This window comes from Solanum pennellii, chromosome 12 (assembly GCF_001406875.1).
Source record: "Solanum pennellii chromosome 12, SPENNV200".
Classification (NCBI taxonomy): Eukaryota; Viridiplantae; Streptophyta; class Magnoliopsida; order Solanales; family Solanaceae; genus Solanum; species Solanum pennellii.
The window spans coordinates 59,384,138-59,399,786 of NC_028648.1; the positions used below are offsets into that span (position 1 = coordinate 59,384,138).

A 15,649-nucleotide genomic window follows, 5' to 3' on the forward strand; every position below is an offset into this window, starting at 1 on the left:
GGTATTCTTGTAATAGAGGTGTTACAAGGGGGAGGTATTAAAAGTTTAATTCCTATATTGCAAGAGTTTGTAATCTGAAACTTGGCTCGTTGTTAGTGAAGTTGTTCGTGACAAGAAGAGGGTCTCTCTTCTAGGAAAGTTGTTAGAACAGTTAGAGTTAACGAAAGGTACTCGAGTTAGTCCTTGGATTATTTATTATTTGAAACCACTTATTGAAGTTAATGAAGGCTGATGGAGATTTCACACAGTAGGTCGTGGTTTTTAATCCATTGAGTAAAGAGGTTTGCCAAGGTAAATCTCGTGTTATCTATTTTACTGTTTTAGTCATTCTTAAGAAACCAGGTTCCATTAGTCGATTAGTTAATACTAGTCGAGAATTTATTTACATGAGTTAGGTGACACAAAGAGTTCAGAACAGAGTGTTAATTACTTTCCATTGTCAAGATGTAGGAGTTCTGTTCTATTTCATCCCGCCGTTTGAATTTTGCAAGAGATCAAACGCTGATGGTTTGTCATTACCAATAGCAAGAGTTAAAATTCTGTTCTATTTCATTCAAGAAAGAACAATTATTGCTAAATCTGGGTGACGTATTTAACAACTGCGACTAAACTACAAACGTGTAATAAATCATACTTCTTCTTAACACACTAATTAACTCTATTTGCTGAATTCCAAATTCCAAAGTCAATTCTGTCTAAGCTTCGCGTTTCCATTATAACACGAAATTATTCACTTGATCAAATAAAGACGTGGATTTCAACCAGAGATACCACATGGAGGCAGTTATTCCCTCCTCAGGTGTCCCACTACAACTGATGCCTTTTTTTAAGTTACGATTCCAGATGCTATCGGATGGACATTCTTTGCCACAATTTTCCTTTTGTATACACCCTTTTAGTGTAGGCATCGCCTGCTTTTAAGCAAAAAATATAAGATATATTATACAATATGCTTATGAGACAAGCAATCCACATTTAACAACAAATTTTCTGATTGTAAAAAAATGTGTTTTACACTATAGGTGTCTAAAAGTTAAGGTCAAAATAACCTGTAGTGATTTGCTATCTTTACATGGAAGTACAAACATGAAACAGAGACAGTGGAACATTAACATTCCTATGATCGACTCAACACGTAGCATGGGTGCAATGAATATCTCGACAGAATGGCTTGGTGGAATAACAATTTCTCTTGGATTTTCATAAATAATGATGCTTTTGGTCTGCAAGAATTTATTCAATGGCATAGTTTAAACCAAATTCAACAAGACATAAGCACAAAAAGAATGTAAACTACTTGGTGGCAAAATATATTAATATGAAATCTTTAGAATAGTTGAACTTTTGAACAAAGTGATGAAGGCTCGTGTACCAACTGTTGTCCACTTATCCAAAGTTCGTGCTGGGCAACAAGAAATTAAGTTGTAGGGAAGGGCATTTTACTCCCATGAAAATCAAATTTCAATAAATTTAGAGCTTGAATCGTGAGTTTTTCTAGACTGTTCAACCCTAATAATAAGGTCAATTTCTTGAGTTTTTCACTCTGAATCTCTATATTTTTCAGCTTATCGCATCTTCCTAGTTCCAAAATTCTGAAATGTTTTGGAATTTATGTAATATATCTCGAAACTATTGGCTAGTGATGATGGTACCAATGAGTACCAGTGTTTGTAAGGTATTGTAACCATCCAAAATAGCAATTTGGCAAGGAGGAAGATTGACTAGTTTAGCATATTCTGTATATCTAAAGGATCGAAGATATAGTCTTGGACTATCAAACTACGGAGTGCACAACAACCTGCACTCAAATACTCGAGATGTAGTAGGCCAAAAATATGACATTTGCTTATACCCTGACAAAATTGTAACCTTAGAGTCCTGATAGATGGGCATCTTTCGATAACTCTTTGTAATTGGGCATCTGAAATATGGACATGATACAACGAAAGAGCCTCAAGACAACAAAAACTTAACCTCAACGTTGTCAGCTGTTTAGCATCATAAATAACATCCGGTAAGCTATATGATCTTAAAAAGGAATCGTGAATCCCAAGCTCTTTGACGTTGAGTTTAACCGCCAATTTAATCCAAGTATCCAAGTGAGAATCCACTTTTGGATCACGTTACATAAGGATGAATCTTTCAAGATATAAGTTTCGTTTGACATGGAATCAGAGAGATTGATCAACCGACTTGACATAGTGTTTGTATGAAAAATGTATTTTTAGTAAATTTTTGACTTTTTAGAGTCGCCACTTAATTTGAGAAAAATTAAGAAAACCTTTATTTTCAAAAGACTTAAACAGATAAAATCATTTGAAAATATTTAAAAGGGCTCGGGGATTCTTATTAACATCTTAGGAAGGTTTTAAAAGCACCTAAGACGTTCCGCTTAATTACGGCTATCCGACAACTAGCTTATATTTGGCTAAGACTTACAATTGCGATAAAAATACTTTTTAGAGTTGTTTGAAAAATCAAAGCCAAAAAATCATTTCGGATTGTGTTTGAAAGAGAAAATCATTTATCTAAGTCAATTTTAACTTGTAAAGTCTTTTAGGCCTTTTACTTGATTTTATCGAGTCGTTAAAACCAAAAGTGACTTTTTGCGGGGAATTGGATTTTCCTAAATTTTAACTAACGAAAAATAAATTGTGTGTTCATGTATGAATATAAGTTTAGCATGAGTTAGATCGACACAAAGAGTTCATAACAGAGTTTTATGTTCCATTGTCAAGACATAGGAATTCTGTTCTATTTATTTCAACTGCAATTAAACTACACATATGTAATAAATCATACTTCTTCTCAACACACTAATTAACTCAACCCCCAAACTCTTCGGTCTAGGCTTCATCATCTTTCCATTTTAACACGAAATTATTCACTTGGTCAATTAGAGATGTCGATTTCAACCATAGATACCACGTAGAGGCAGCCATTCCCTCTTCAGATGTCCCACTACAACTAATGACTTCTTTTAAGTAACGATGCCACTTGGTCTTGAATGGACACTCTTTACCACAATTTTCCTTTTGTATACACCCTTTAAGTGTAGACATCACCTGCATTTAAGCAAAAAACATCATACAATAATGCTTGTGAGACGAGTAATCAACATTTAACAACAATTTTTTTCATTGTAAAACAATTCTTTTACATTATCGGTGTCTAAAAGTTAAACTCAAATTAATGTCTTAGTTTTTGAGGTAATAAATAAAGAAATTACCTGCAGTGCTTTTCCATCTGTACATGCAATTATGGAAATGATATTGGGACTCTTGTACATTAACATTCCAATGATCGATTCAACACGCATCATAGATGCAAAGAAAATCTCGACAGCATGGGTTGGTGGATAACAATTTCTCTCGGATTTTCATAAATAAGGATGCTTTTGGTCTGCAAGAATTTTGTCAATGGCATAGTTTAAACCCAATTTAACATAAATCAATGGCATAAGCATAGAAATAATGTAAACTACCTGGCGGCAAGATATTATTAACATGAAATCATTAGAATAGTTGAACTTTTGAACAAAGTGATGAAGACTCGTGTACCAACTGCTGTCCACTGATCCAAAGTGTGTGGCGGGCATGAAGAAATGGAATCGGGCTCTTTCTAGGGAAGAAGTATCCATATTCATATATGAGAAGGGAATTTTAGTACCACGAAAATCAAAGTCCAATAAATTTGGAGCTTGAATCGTGAGTTTTTCCAGCGTGTTCAACCCTAATAATAAGGTGAATTTCTTGAGTTTTTCACTCTGAATCTCTATATGATTCAGCTTATAGCAGTTTTCTAGTTCCAATTCTGAAATGTTTGGGAACTTGCAGAATATATCTTGAAACTGTTGTCCTGTAATGCTGGCACCAACGAGCTCGAGTGTTTGTAAAGTATTGTAACCATCCAAAATAGCAATTTCGCAAGGAAGAATATTTTCCCGTCCAGCATATTCTTTATATCTAAAGCATCGAAGATATGGAGCTTGGACTATCACACTATGGAGTTTGCAAGAAGTTGTAGTCAAATACTGGAGATGTACCAGGCCAAAAATATGACATTTGCTTATACTCTCACAATACTCTAAACTTAGAATCCTGATAGATGGGCATCTGTTGATAACTCTTTGTAATTGTGCATCTGAAATATGGACATGGCACAAAGAAAGAGCCTCAAGACAACAAAATCTTATGCGAGTGGTGCTAATATCAAATTCAATCTTGCACCTACTTAATGACAATGATTTCAGATATTTAGCATCATAAATAACATCAGGTAATATATATGATGTTAAAAAGGGAAGGTGAACCCCCAGCTCTGTGACATTGAGTTTAACCGCCAATTCAATCCAAGTATCCAGGTGAGAATCCACTTCTGGATCACAATAAGTAAGGATGAATTGTTCAAGATGTAACTTCTTTTCATTATGGGATCGCAGGGATTGATCAACCAACTTGACATAGTTTTCAAGGGGCATAAGTTTGTCACCTTGCAACTGATTGAATATCAAATTAGGTCTTGAAGTCCAGCAATGGTACCATCTCTTGGATAACATACAACTTATCGCCGAGTCTTTGAGGTCAAGGTTAGTGCGGCATAAGATGTGATGAATGATATGTAAAGGCAATTCTGATATTATATCTTCTCCACCAGCTCTTTTTGCCATATTGCTTCGTTTTGATGTGATGAATGATATGTCCTCTTGAAGGTTTTCACTTTTATACTAAAAAGCCATCATCATATATTTGGGCGAATTAAGTAAATATCCACTTTTGAACACCTATGATCAAATATTAACCACTATATCTAAAAAGGAAAAAAAAGATAAATATATAATTAGTCGCTATATCTAAAAAGGAAAAAAGATAAATATATAATTAGCCGCTATATCTAAAAAGGAAAAATGACAAACATATTAGCCGCATATCTAAAAAGGAAAAAGTAAAAATATATAAGCCGCTATATCTAAAAAGGAAAAAGGACAAATATATTAGCCAATATATCTAAAAAGGAAAAAGGACAAATATATTAGCCGCTATATATAAAAAGGAAAAAGTACAAACATATTGGCCACTACATCTAAAAAGGAAAAAGGACAAATATATTAGCCGCTATATCTGAAAAGGAAAAAGTACAAACATATTAGCCACTATATCTAAAAAGGAAAAAGAACAAATGTATTAGCCCCTATAGGAAAACCTCTATAAATTAATATAGGTGGGACTAGGGTGTTCATGGTTATGGTTAACAACCAAATCAAACCGCACTCCGGATCAAACCGATTAAAAAATATTGATATTTTGTTTAGCTTGGTTAGGTTTGGTTCTTAAATTTTGAAAATCGATACTAATTGGTTTGTTTTGGTTTTACTAAAAAATAATCGCAAAAATAACCAAATCAAACCGATAAATTAGATATATAAATTTTATAATTATTTATATATTATTTATAAATAAATTAAAAATATTTTGTTAAATTTTAATTAACTTAAGTTTTTAACTTTACCATTTTCTCAAGGCCAACACTTTAGCCCAAGTATAACAATCTCAAATTCAAGTCCATCAAAATCCATTTTAGTCTTTATCTATTGTACTTCGCATATAACAGTCACACTTTCTCTTAAATGAATCGTTTTGTTCCTGTAATGATAACTTTAATATTGCTTAATTGCTTTACTGAACTAATATTAACTTTTCTGTAGATTGTTTATATACTTGGTGTTTGTGTCTATCGAAATACGTATGTCCTCAAAATAATTATTACTTTCAAATCGAATAAACCAGAATAACAGAACCAAATCGAATCAAGCTGACAATAATCACATCGATGGTTATTTTTTTGTTTGGTTTGGTTTGGTTTTAGAAATTTAAAAAATCGACTAGATTGGTTTGGTTTTGGTTTTAATCAATAACCGATCCAATTAGAACCACAAACACCTCTAGGTGGGACCATGAAATTTTTATATTTTATAGAGATATTTACATACTCGATAAATTGTTGACACCCATTTTGGCCCTCCGCTATTTAATTAATCTTTAAGTTTTCTCCAACTTCAAACAATTTGAAGAGATCATTTTGAAAAAAAAAATCAAAAATACTTTAGAAATCATTTTCAAGACGATTTCCCTTTTTCCTATAAAATGTATATCTATATACCTGAAATATATAGATTTATATAGTTTTATATAAATATTTAGAAAAACTATTTTACTAAAATGGTGTTTTAACTAAATAAGCATTTTTATTTCAGAAAAAAATAATTAAGTTTTTTTTGTCAAAATGATTGTTTTACGTTTTTAGAGTTAGGAAGTTTAATGATTGATTGAAAGCATAATTTATTTCGTTCTAAATTTTATCATCTTATCATTTTCAAGACCAAGGAACCTTCTCCTTTTGATATCCAATTGGACCCTTAACTTACTTTGATGAGCCCAGAAGACCAATTTTGGCCCAAATAAATTATACCAATCACAACCCTTTTTCTTCCTTTATCCCACTTCCAGGCTCCAGTAGCCTTTTCCCACCTTTAATTACGCAGCCCACCAAATAATTCCCAAATGACTTAAGCCTAATTCTCAAACCAAACAGTGACCCACCATACAATTCTTACGGATTCAACAATCGACCCAATTCTTCCCTACAATATACACGTGTCATTACACCTTCACACCTCTTTTTCTTGCTTCAACCAGTACACCCAACCCACAACGCGACCAAACGAAAACCCAGTAACCAAATTGACAGGTCGCGCGTCCTCTTCCCTTCTACCTTATCTCTCCGCACCAGTCTATTTCGAGAATTGGCCAAATGTCGAAATCTCACACCTCCTTCATCCTATGCGCTAAATCGGATGTCCCATTCAAGTTTCGTTAAGAATCCGTTTGAATCATACTGAAATGGTACGATTCTATCTCATTCGAACCTTATCTACTAAGAAATTTTGGACTTTGCATTAGTCCCACATTGTTTTCCCCCTCTATTTCGACCTAAAAGTTGTCCTATATAACCCCTTTCTTCTCACTGTTCAAGAGGGGATTTTCGGAAGAATAAAGAGTATCCTAAAAATTTTGGGAATTCTTTGCTCCATAGTATTAAATTTTGTGCCCTTTTGTGGCTGTTTGAGTTTAGAGTGGTGGTGGAATCATATTCGTCAAACTTGTTGTCCGGGTTGCTGCCCCAGAAAAGGTCAAGTTTATCGTCTTATTTAAATTCAAACTTCCAGAGGTACTTTAAATATACTAACTATTAAGTTTGACGACAGAGAGGGAAAATAAATTTTCAGCCAAAGATACACTAGACATAAAACCATACCCACAAACATATTCCTTCCTCGACTAGCCAAACACTATTCGAACTGATCAGACCAACCTTAAAACAAGCTAAACCAAGAAAGAAGAGATTTGGGCTAGGAAGGAAAAGTCACGGATATTTTCAGCTCATCTTTTAGATTAAAAAAAAAACAGATCATATAAAAAGTGCAAAGTGACTACCACAATGACTGAATTTTCAGATTTTTAAGCTACACTTAGAGATCAATAATTTTCTTCTTTAAAACAAATATATACATAAATATCTCTATGAAATGATTTCATAGCCTTCTAGCACATTTCGATGCTTTATAAATCGCAATGGAGACATGAATATTCTTTTACCAAGGAAGGAAACTAAAAATTACTATAACCACACAGCGAGATAAGAAGGAAACACGAGTGAAAGCATTGACAAATCTAATGACATTCGTAATGACCTATGAATGACAAGAAACAAAGAAATAAGAACGAACATTCAAATATTCGATTAGAATCTAGCTTAAGAATGCAAGGCAAAAGCGGAGAACATTTGAGCAGAAAACCAAATTACGACAAGAGTACAATGAGGTAAACAAAAATAATAGAGAGTTTACCTTTTCCGGGGCAGCGTGACTTGGACAAAATGAGCTTGAGAGCGAAGACTTCCACCACTGCGACCACGCACAAAACTAAACTACAACAAAAGAAGCTAAGACAAAACTTCCGATTTTGAGCACGGACTAGTGAGACGAGCAGGGAACAGGATAACTTAATCGAATATCCACCCCTCCACCTTAGCGCGAATCTCTATATATTATCTGAGTTATTTTCTTCAGCAAACTCCCAATATTTCTTACTCAAACTCCTAGAAAATAACAAAAGCCACTCTTTCCGCTATTCCCAAGTCTCTCCCCAAAGAAATCCTCCCCTTTCCCTTTTTCGATTTTATCCAAAAAATTCAAACCCAAAAAGAAAACCTCTCTAATATATTTTCTTTCAATGCTGCTGCCCTCTTTTCTATTGTCAGTTCAAAGGTTTTTTTTTTGCTCTCCCCCAAAAAAACCTCCTTTAGCCGAGGAGAACAAAACAATATATAGGAGGTTCATTAGGGTTTCGAATTTCTGTGAAATACTAAATCAACCCCTGGTCTTACCCCATAATTTGAAATTCAAATCACCGCACCAAAAAGGGGAGACCACCTTATCTGGAGAATTTTAACTCATTCCCAAAGAGGAAAAAAGGAAATTGATGTTTCAAAGGAATCCGCTCACACTGTGTACCTCTTTCTTCACAATTGGATTTTGGGCCTGGTCTGGATGGAAATGCTGAAAAATAAGACACCTAAAATGGCTGCCCAAATGGATTAAATATTTGCTAACTAGATGAGATTAATTAATATAAATCAATTAAATAAGCTTCTTAATTTTAACGAGATAAAATAATCGATGAAATTATGACATAATTAAGTCAAAAATGCAAACTATTTAATGGCTAATAAAATATTTAAACAAAATAAAATATTCTTAAATACGGATTTTCGAATAATCCTAAAATATATTAGTTATATACATATATTAACTAAAAATTATGAAAATAGTAATATTAACTTAGAATAATTCGAGAAACACTTTAATATATGTGTGTGTGTGTGTGTGTATATATATATATATATATATATNGTTAATTAATTATGTCGTCCAGGGTCAAAATCGGGTGTGAACAACTATCCCTCATTTTACTCGAAATGATGCAAGAAACTCGAGGAAAATGAAATTGACAACTCCAATTTTGACCGACCACACATTCGTCTTTAGGAAAGGAATTGGTAAGGACTTTAGGAATTACGGCCGAACCCTGAAAATGAGTTCCCAATATATCTCACACTATATGAGAATTCAAGTCACCTGTATTTCGACTCGAATGGTTGAAAAGGAAATCCATTATATTATATTCTGGACAAGTGACAAATCAAAAGAGTATGAAAACGAGGCTTGTAAATTCTTAGCCATGAATGTTGTGCACTTCACACCCATAATTAAGAACTTACATGGACATAATTTCCAAAAACCCTTGGCGCATTTTCACTTAGATTGGAAAGTTGCTACCGGTAGACCAAAAATCCGGATGCGAAATCGGAACTGACAAAACCCAAAGGAAAAACCAACATGCATTCTGATTGGGGTGTGGTTTGATTTTGGTGGAAGTCGTTGCTCCTCTCGCGTCCTAAGTGTTTGACATTCCTCTTTGGACTGTGTCCCAGTTTGCTGCTAAGAAAAAGTTCCACCTTGTGTTGCGTCCCTTTTGACGTCGTCCGCACCTCTGGTTTTTTGGAGAATTCATCCTTTCCGATGCTCTCGACAAAGACTGAGATAAAAACTCATTAGCATAAAAATGCAATTGATATGGGAGACAGTGTATTTTACCATGTCGACACTTAATTGTTCTCCTCGACCTTCGACGTCAACTCGATTGGTTTGACGTAAAGCAAATAAATGTTGTGTCTTGCATTTGCAATATAACCTTCAATGTACTATTCATTTGAAAAATAAATAAAATCTTATGCAATGTTGATATTTTCTTTGTTTTCGATGATCTTCTTGATGTTTACTTTTATCAAAATAAAAGAATGCATTTGATGCCGATGGGTAATCATTTCTCTTGGGAGGCACGATTTCCTTTTCTGGCAGTGCATGACTTTTTTGCGGGGCAAGAATATCTTCTCGCGATGCGTAAATTTCTGCGAGGTATGAAATCTTCTCACGATGCATAACTTTCTGTGAGGTATAAAATCTTCTCGCGATGCATAAATTTCTGCAAGATATGAAATCTTCTCTCGATGCATAAATTTCAACGAGGCATAGAATCTTCTCGTGATGCATAACTTTCTGCGAGGTATAAAATCTTCTCGCGATGCATAAATTTCTGTGAGGTATGAAATCTTCCCATGATGCATAACTTTTTGCGAGGCATGAAAACTTCCCGCGATGCATAACTCTAGGCGAGGAATAAATATCTTCTCGCGATGCATGAATATTGACTCGCTATGCATGATCTTCCACGATATATGAATATTCACTCGCGATTCATGATTTTCTGGGATGTATGAATATTGACTCGCGATGCATGATCTTCTGCGATGCATGAATACTGACTCACGATGCATGACCTTCCGCGATGCCTGATTATTGACTCGCGATGCATGATCTTCTGCGATGTATGAATATTGACTTGTGATGCTTGATCTTCTGCGATGCATGAATACTGACTCGGGATGCATGATTATTGACTCGCGATGCATGATCTTCTGTGATGTATGAATATTGACTCGCAATGCATGAATATTAACTCTTGATGTTATCATTGGTACCAAATGAAGATTGTGCTTCAATAGAGAAACATTGTGATCTTCTGGGTGCTTTCTGGATAATCATATCGTCTCCAATGATGATGTAGGTAAAACAACTTCCAGATAGTATATCGTGTTGATCGACAATAAACTAATTGACCCCTCCGGGTAATGCATACTATCATATCCGACATTATGATGCAAATGACGTCTTTTACAAAAACTGTAAACTCTTCCTTGAGATTTTTTCTTGATTCACCTTCGATTCTAGCTGGACGTTCTATAAAAATTTCATGTTGTCGAAAATTGATTGAATTAAACAATCATATTCCCAAGTTTCTGACATAAGCGATATAAAATGATTGTTACTTCTTGGAAAACTATTGATTTTGCGATAGTTTTTCCCTCATTTGACTTCTCCATATTCATCCACCGGAAGAATTTGCTGCTTTCGCAGCAAAGCTATAAACCTACGTCCACAGAAAATGGTTTAGTTTTAAAACAAACTAATCTGTGTTGATTTCTTCACTTGTTTGCTCCTTGTCCTACTATCTCCGGTTGATTTCCCGATCTCCCAACTCTTGATAGATGAGACAAAATATTTTATGCCAAAACAAATGAAATGTAAAAGGGAAAATTTAAGAGAAATAGCATCTGAAAAAGGTCACTGTCAAGTCATGTCATATGAGGCTTAACAAACTTCTTTGAGTCTGATGCTCTGATGTTTATCTAATTATTCGCTGAGGAGTTTTTAGAGTCACTCCGAACTTGTAGATAAACCCATGTTGAGATTTTGAGGCCATCCTCAAAATTTTTGTCCCAGTTAACTGTCTTGCTTATCCTTCTACTGTAATTGAGTAGATCGTGGAATTTTTGAGATCTTGTCAAAATTTCCATCCTAGTTGCAAATCTCGAAATATCTTCAGTCTTGACTTGCTAAGGAAGAATCTTCTTCTCGAGAATTTTTGAGTCCCTCCCAAAAATTTTGTCCTAGTTTTATTGTAAAGAGGAATAGAAATCTTACAAGAAATATGACTGAACCCTTGTTGCACCTACGTATCCCGTTGAGGCAGGAATCACGTCAAACGTAGTTCCCCTCAAAGGCTAACAAAAGTAAAAATTTTAAAGAAACCAACCGAGGCCGACATAGGCCGCCTACATATCTCATTCTTGAGAATTCAGGTTGAACATAGTTCAAATACACAAAAATATTTAAAGGGGATAAATGGGGTGACCAAGGCCTACATAGGACGCCTACGTATCTCATTCTTGAGAATTCAGGTCCGACGTAGTTCATTACAAGAGGGGTACAATTTTAAGCAAAACAAATACAAGCAAAAAGAATGATTACAAGTAAATAACAGAATTGCAAACCGAAGCTTCACACGTAGTATCTCTTGACAGCATCCGAGTTGATAGGTTTAGGCCATACGGTGCCATCCATCTCTGACAGGACCAAAGCACCTCCAGATAATACTTTATGAACCATGTAAGGACTTTGCCAGTTTAGTGTGAACTTTCCTTTGTACTCGTCCTGATGAGGAAAAATACGCTCAAGAACCAACTGACCTACTTTGAAAATTCTGGCTCTTACTCTCTTGTGAAAGGAACGAACCATTCTTTGCCTATATAATTGACCATGACAGACGGCAACCATTCTCTTCTCATCAATAAGAGTTAGTTGATCAATCTGCTTGCTAACCCATTCAGTGTTACTTAACTCAGCTTCTGAAATGATTCTCAAAGACGGTATCTCAACTTCAGCAGGTATGACTGCTTCTGTTCCATATACTAGCAAATATTGAGTGGCTCCAATTGATGTTTTGACAATCGTACGGTATCCCAATAAAGAATATGGTAACATCTCATGCCAACCTCGATGCTTGTAAATTGTTTTCCTCAAATCTTTTTGATATTCTTATTGGCGGCCTCTACAGCTCCGTTCATTTGGGGACGATAAGCAATTGAATTCCGATGAGTGACCTTAAATTATTCATAAATATCTCTCATCACGCGACTGTTGAGATATGCACCATTTATCAGTAATGATGATTCTGGCACTTCAAATCTACATATCAGATTGTTGCGAACAAAATCAGCCACCACTTTCTTGGTTACCGATTTGTAAGAAGCTGCTTCCACCCACTTGGTGCAATAATCAATGGCAACCAAAATGAATCTGTGTCCATTAGAAGTGACTGTTCTATCGGACTGATGACATCCATTCCCCAAGCTACGAATGGCCAAGGTGAACTCATAGCATTAAGTTCATGAGGTGGCACTCGTATCAGATCACCGTGCACTTGACACCTGTGGCATTACGCAGCACACCAAATAATTCCCAAATGATTTAAGTCTAATTCTCAAACCAAACAGTGACCCACCATACAATTCTAACGAATTCAACAATCGACCCAATTCTTTCCCACAATATACACGCGTGATTACACCTTCACACCTCTTTTTCTTCCTTCAACCAGTACACCCAACCCACAACGCGACCAGACAAAAACCCAGCAACCAAATCGACAGGTCGCGCGTCCTCTTCCCTTCTACCTTATCTCTCCGCACCAGTCCATTTCGAGAATTGGCCAAATGTCAAAATCTCACACCTCCTTCATCCTTTGCGCTAAATCGGACCTCCCATTCGAGTTTCGTTACGAATCCGTTTGAATCATACTGAAATGGTACGATTCTATCTCATTCGAACCTTATCTACTAAGAAATTTTGGACTTTGCATTAGTCCAAAATCGTTTCCCCCCTCTATTTCGACCTAAAAATTATCCTATATAACCCCTTTCTTCTCACTGTTCAAGAGGGGATATTCGGCAAACTAAAGAATATCCTAAAAATTTTGAGAATTCTTGGCTCCATAGTATTAAATTTTGTGCCCTTCTGTGGTTGTTTGAGTTTAGAGTGGTGGTGGAATCATATTCGTCAAACTCGTTGTCCGGTTTGCTGCCCCAGAAAAGGTAAAGTTTATCGTCTTATTTAAATTCAAACTTGCAGAGGTAGTTTAAATATACTAACTATTAAGTTTGACGACAGAGAGGGAAAATAAATTTTCAACCAAAGATACACTAGACATAAAACCATACCCACAAACATATTCCTTCCTCGACTAGCCAAACACTATTCGAACTGATCAGACCAACCTTAAAACAAGCTAAACCAAGAAAGAAGAGATTTGGGCAAGGAAGGAAAAGTCACGGATATTTTCAGCTCATCTTTTAGATTAAAAAAAAAAACAGATCATATAAAAAGTGCAAAGTGACTACCACAATGACTGAATTTTCAGATTTTTCGACCGTCACATAATTTCAAAAGGCCTAAGCTACACTTAGAGATCAATAATTTTCTTCTTTAAAATAAATATATACATAAATATCTCTATGAAATGATTTCATAACCTTCTAGCACATGTCGATGCTTTATAAATCGCAATGGAGACATGAATATTCTTTTACCACGGAAGGAAACTAAAAATTACCATAACCACATAGCGAGATAAGAAGGAAACACGAGTGAAAGTATTGATAAATCTAATGACATTCATAATGACCTATGAATGACAAGAAACAAAGAAACAAGAACGAACATTAAATATTCGATTAGAATCTAGCTTAAGAATGCAAGGCAAAAGCGGAGAATATTTGAGCAGAAAACCAAATTACAACAAGAGAACTATGAGGTAAACAAAAATAATAGAGAGTTTACCTTTTTCGGGGCAGCGTGACTTGGACAAAACGAGCTTGAGAGCGACGACTTCCACCATTGCGTCGACGCACAAAACCAAACTACGACAAAAGAAGCTAAGACAAAACTTCCAATTTTGAACACGGACTAGTGAGACGAGCAGGGAACAGGATAACTTAATCGAATATCCACCCCTCCATCTTATACGTGAATCTCTATATATTACCTGAGTTATTTTCTTAAGCAAACTCTCAATAAACTCCTAGAAAATAACAAAAGCCACTCTTTCTTCTATTCACAAGTCTCTCCCCAAAGAAATTCTCCTCCCCTTTCCCTTTTTCGATTTTATCCAAAAGATTCAAACCCAAAAAGAAAACCTCTCTAATATATTTTCTTTCAATGCTGCTGCCCTCTTTTCTATTGTTAGTTCAAAGGTTTATTTTTTACTCTCCCCCAAAAAAACCTCCTTTAGCCGAGGAGAACAAAACAATATATAGGAGGTTCATTAGGGTTCCGAATTTCTGTGAAATACCGAATCAACCCCTGGTCTTACCCCATAATGAAATTCAAATCACCGCACCAAAAAGGGGAGACGACCTTTTCTGGGGAATTTTAACTCATTCCCAAAGAGGAAAAAAGGAAATTGACGCTTCAAAGGAATCTGCTCACACTGTGTACCTCTTTCTTCACCATTTTAGCTAAACTTCATCTCCTTGCATAGTCACTCTTGGTTTAAACTCATTTTAATTTCTCAATATAGTGATAGTCATCAATTCTGCCTCCATTCTCTTGTCATATGTAGTATCGTTATTGTTATTTTAAACTGATAAAGATTCATGCTTCCTTTTGATTATGGGTTATTTTTATTGATAGAACGTGATAGAATCGTTAATTCGTTTTGATGATAGACAAAAAGCGCAAAGAACAGTAGAAAATGTACGCAGCGAAAGAAGTCTGAGATCAAGTAAAATAGAGTTATTTGTCAAAGTCAAAGTAATATATTAAAGGTATAAGTCAATACAAATAAGGAAAACCTTAAATATATTATTAAGGAAGAAAGTGGTGTATAATAAGGATTCTAATTTAAAAAAGAATCCTTGTTTAAACATAACTTTCTTACCTTATTAGTAGGGATTGTACAAGGCAAAAACTCTATAAGAAGCACACAAGGCAGAGGAAGAAATACACGACTTCACGCAGAGAACGAGGGAGAATTATTCATCAAATTGAAGTCTTCAAGGTTGATAGGATTGCTACGTTTAAAACATTCTTGAGTGAGAAAGTTTTATCGAGTAAAACTATTTGTCTTGTTTT

At 35.1% G+C, this 15,649-nt stretch overlaps 2 protein-coding genes and 1 pseudogene across 2 annotated transcripts; all 3 read right to left on the minus strand.

Annotated features, from left to right (window-relative positions):
• Window positions 1–713: 713 nt before the first annotated feature.
• LOC114075200 lies at window positions 714–1,247 on the minus strand. Its single transcript, XM_027913523.1, has 2 exons — window positions 1,050–1,247; window positions 714–911 (listed from the first exon to the last, which is right to left on the minus strand). Exons 1-2 carry the CDS (start codon window positions 1,245–1,247, stop codon window positions 714–716), a joined length of 396 nt encoding a protein of 131 aa, XP_027769324.1.
• A 1,533-nt stretch (window positions 1,248–2,780) lies between these two features.
• Window positions 2,781–3,426, minus strand: LOC107007077 (annotated as a pseudogene).
• An 8,593-nt stretch (window positions 3,427–12,019) lies between these two features.
• LOC107006439 lies at window positions 12,020–12,502 on the minus strand. The gene has a single exon (XM_015204993.1). The coding sequence runs from the start codon at window positions 12,500–12,502 to the stop codon at window positions 12,020–12,022; it is 483 nt and encodes a 160-aa protein (XP_015060479.1).
• Window positions 12,503–15,649: the final 3,147 nt, after the last annotated feature.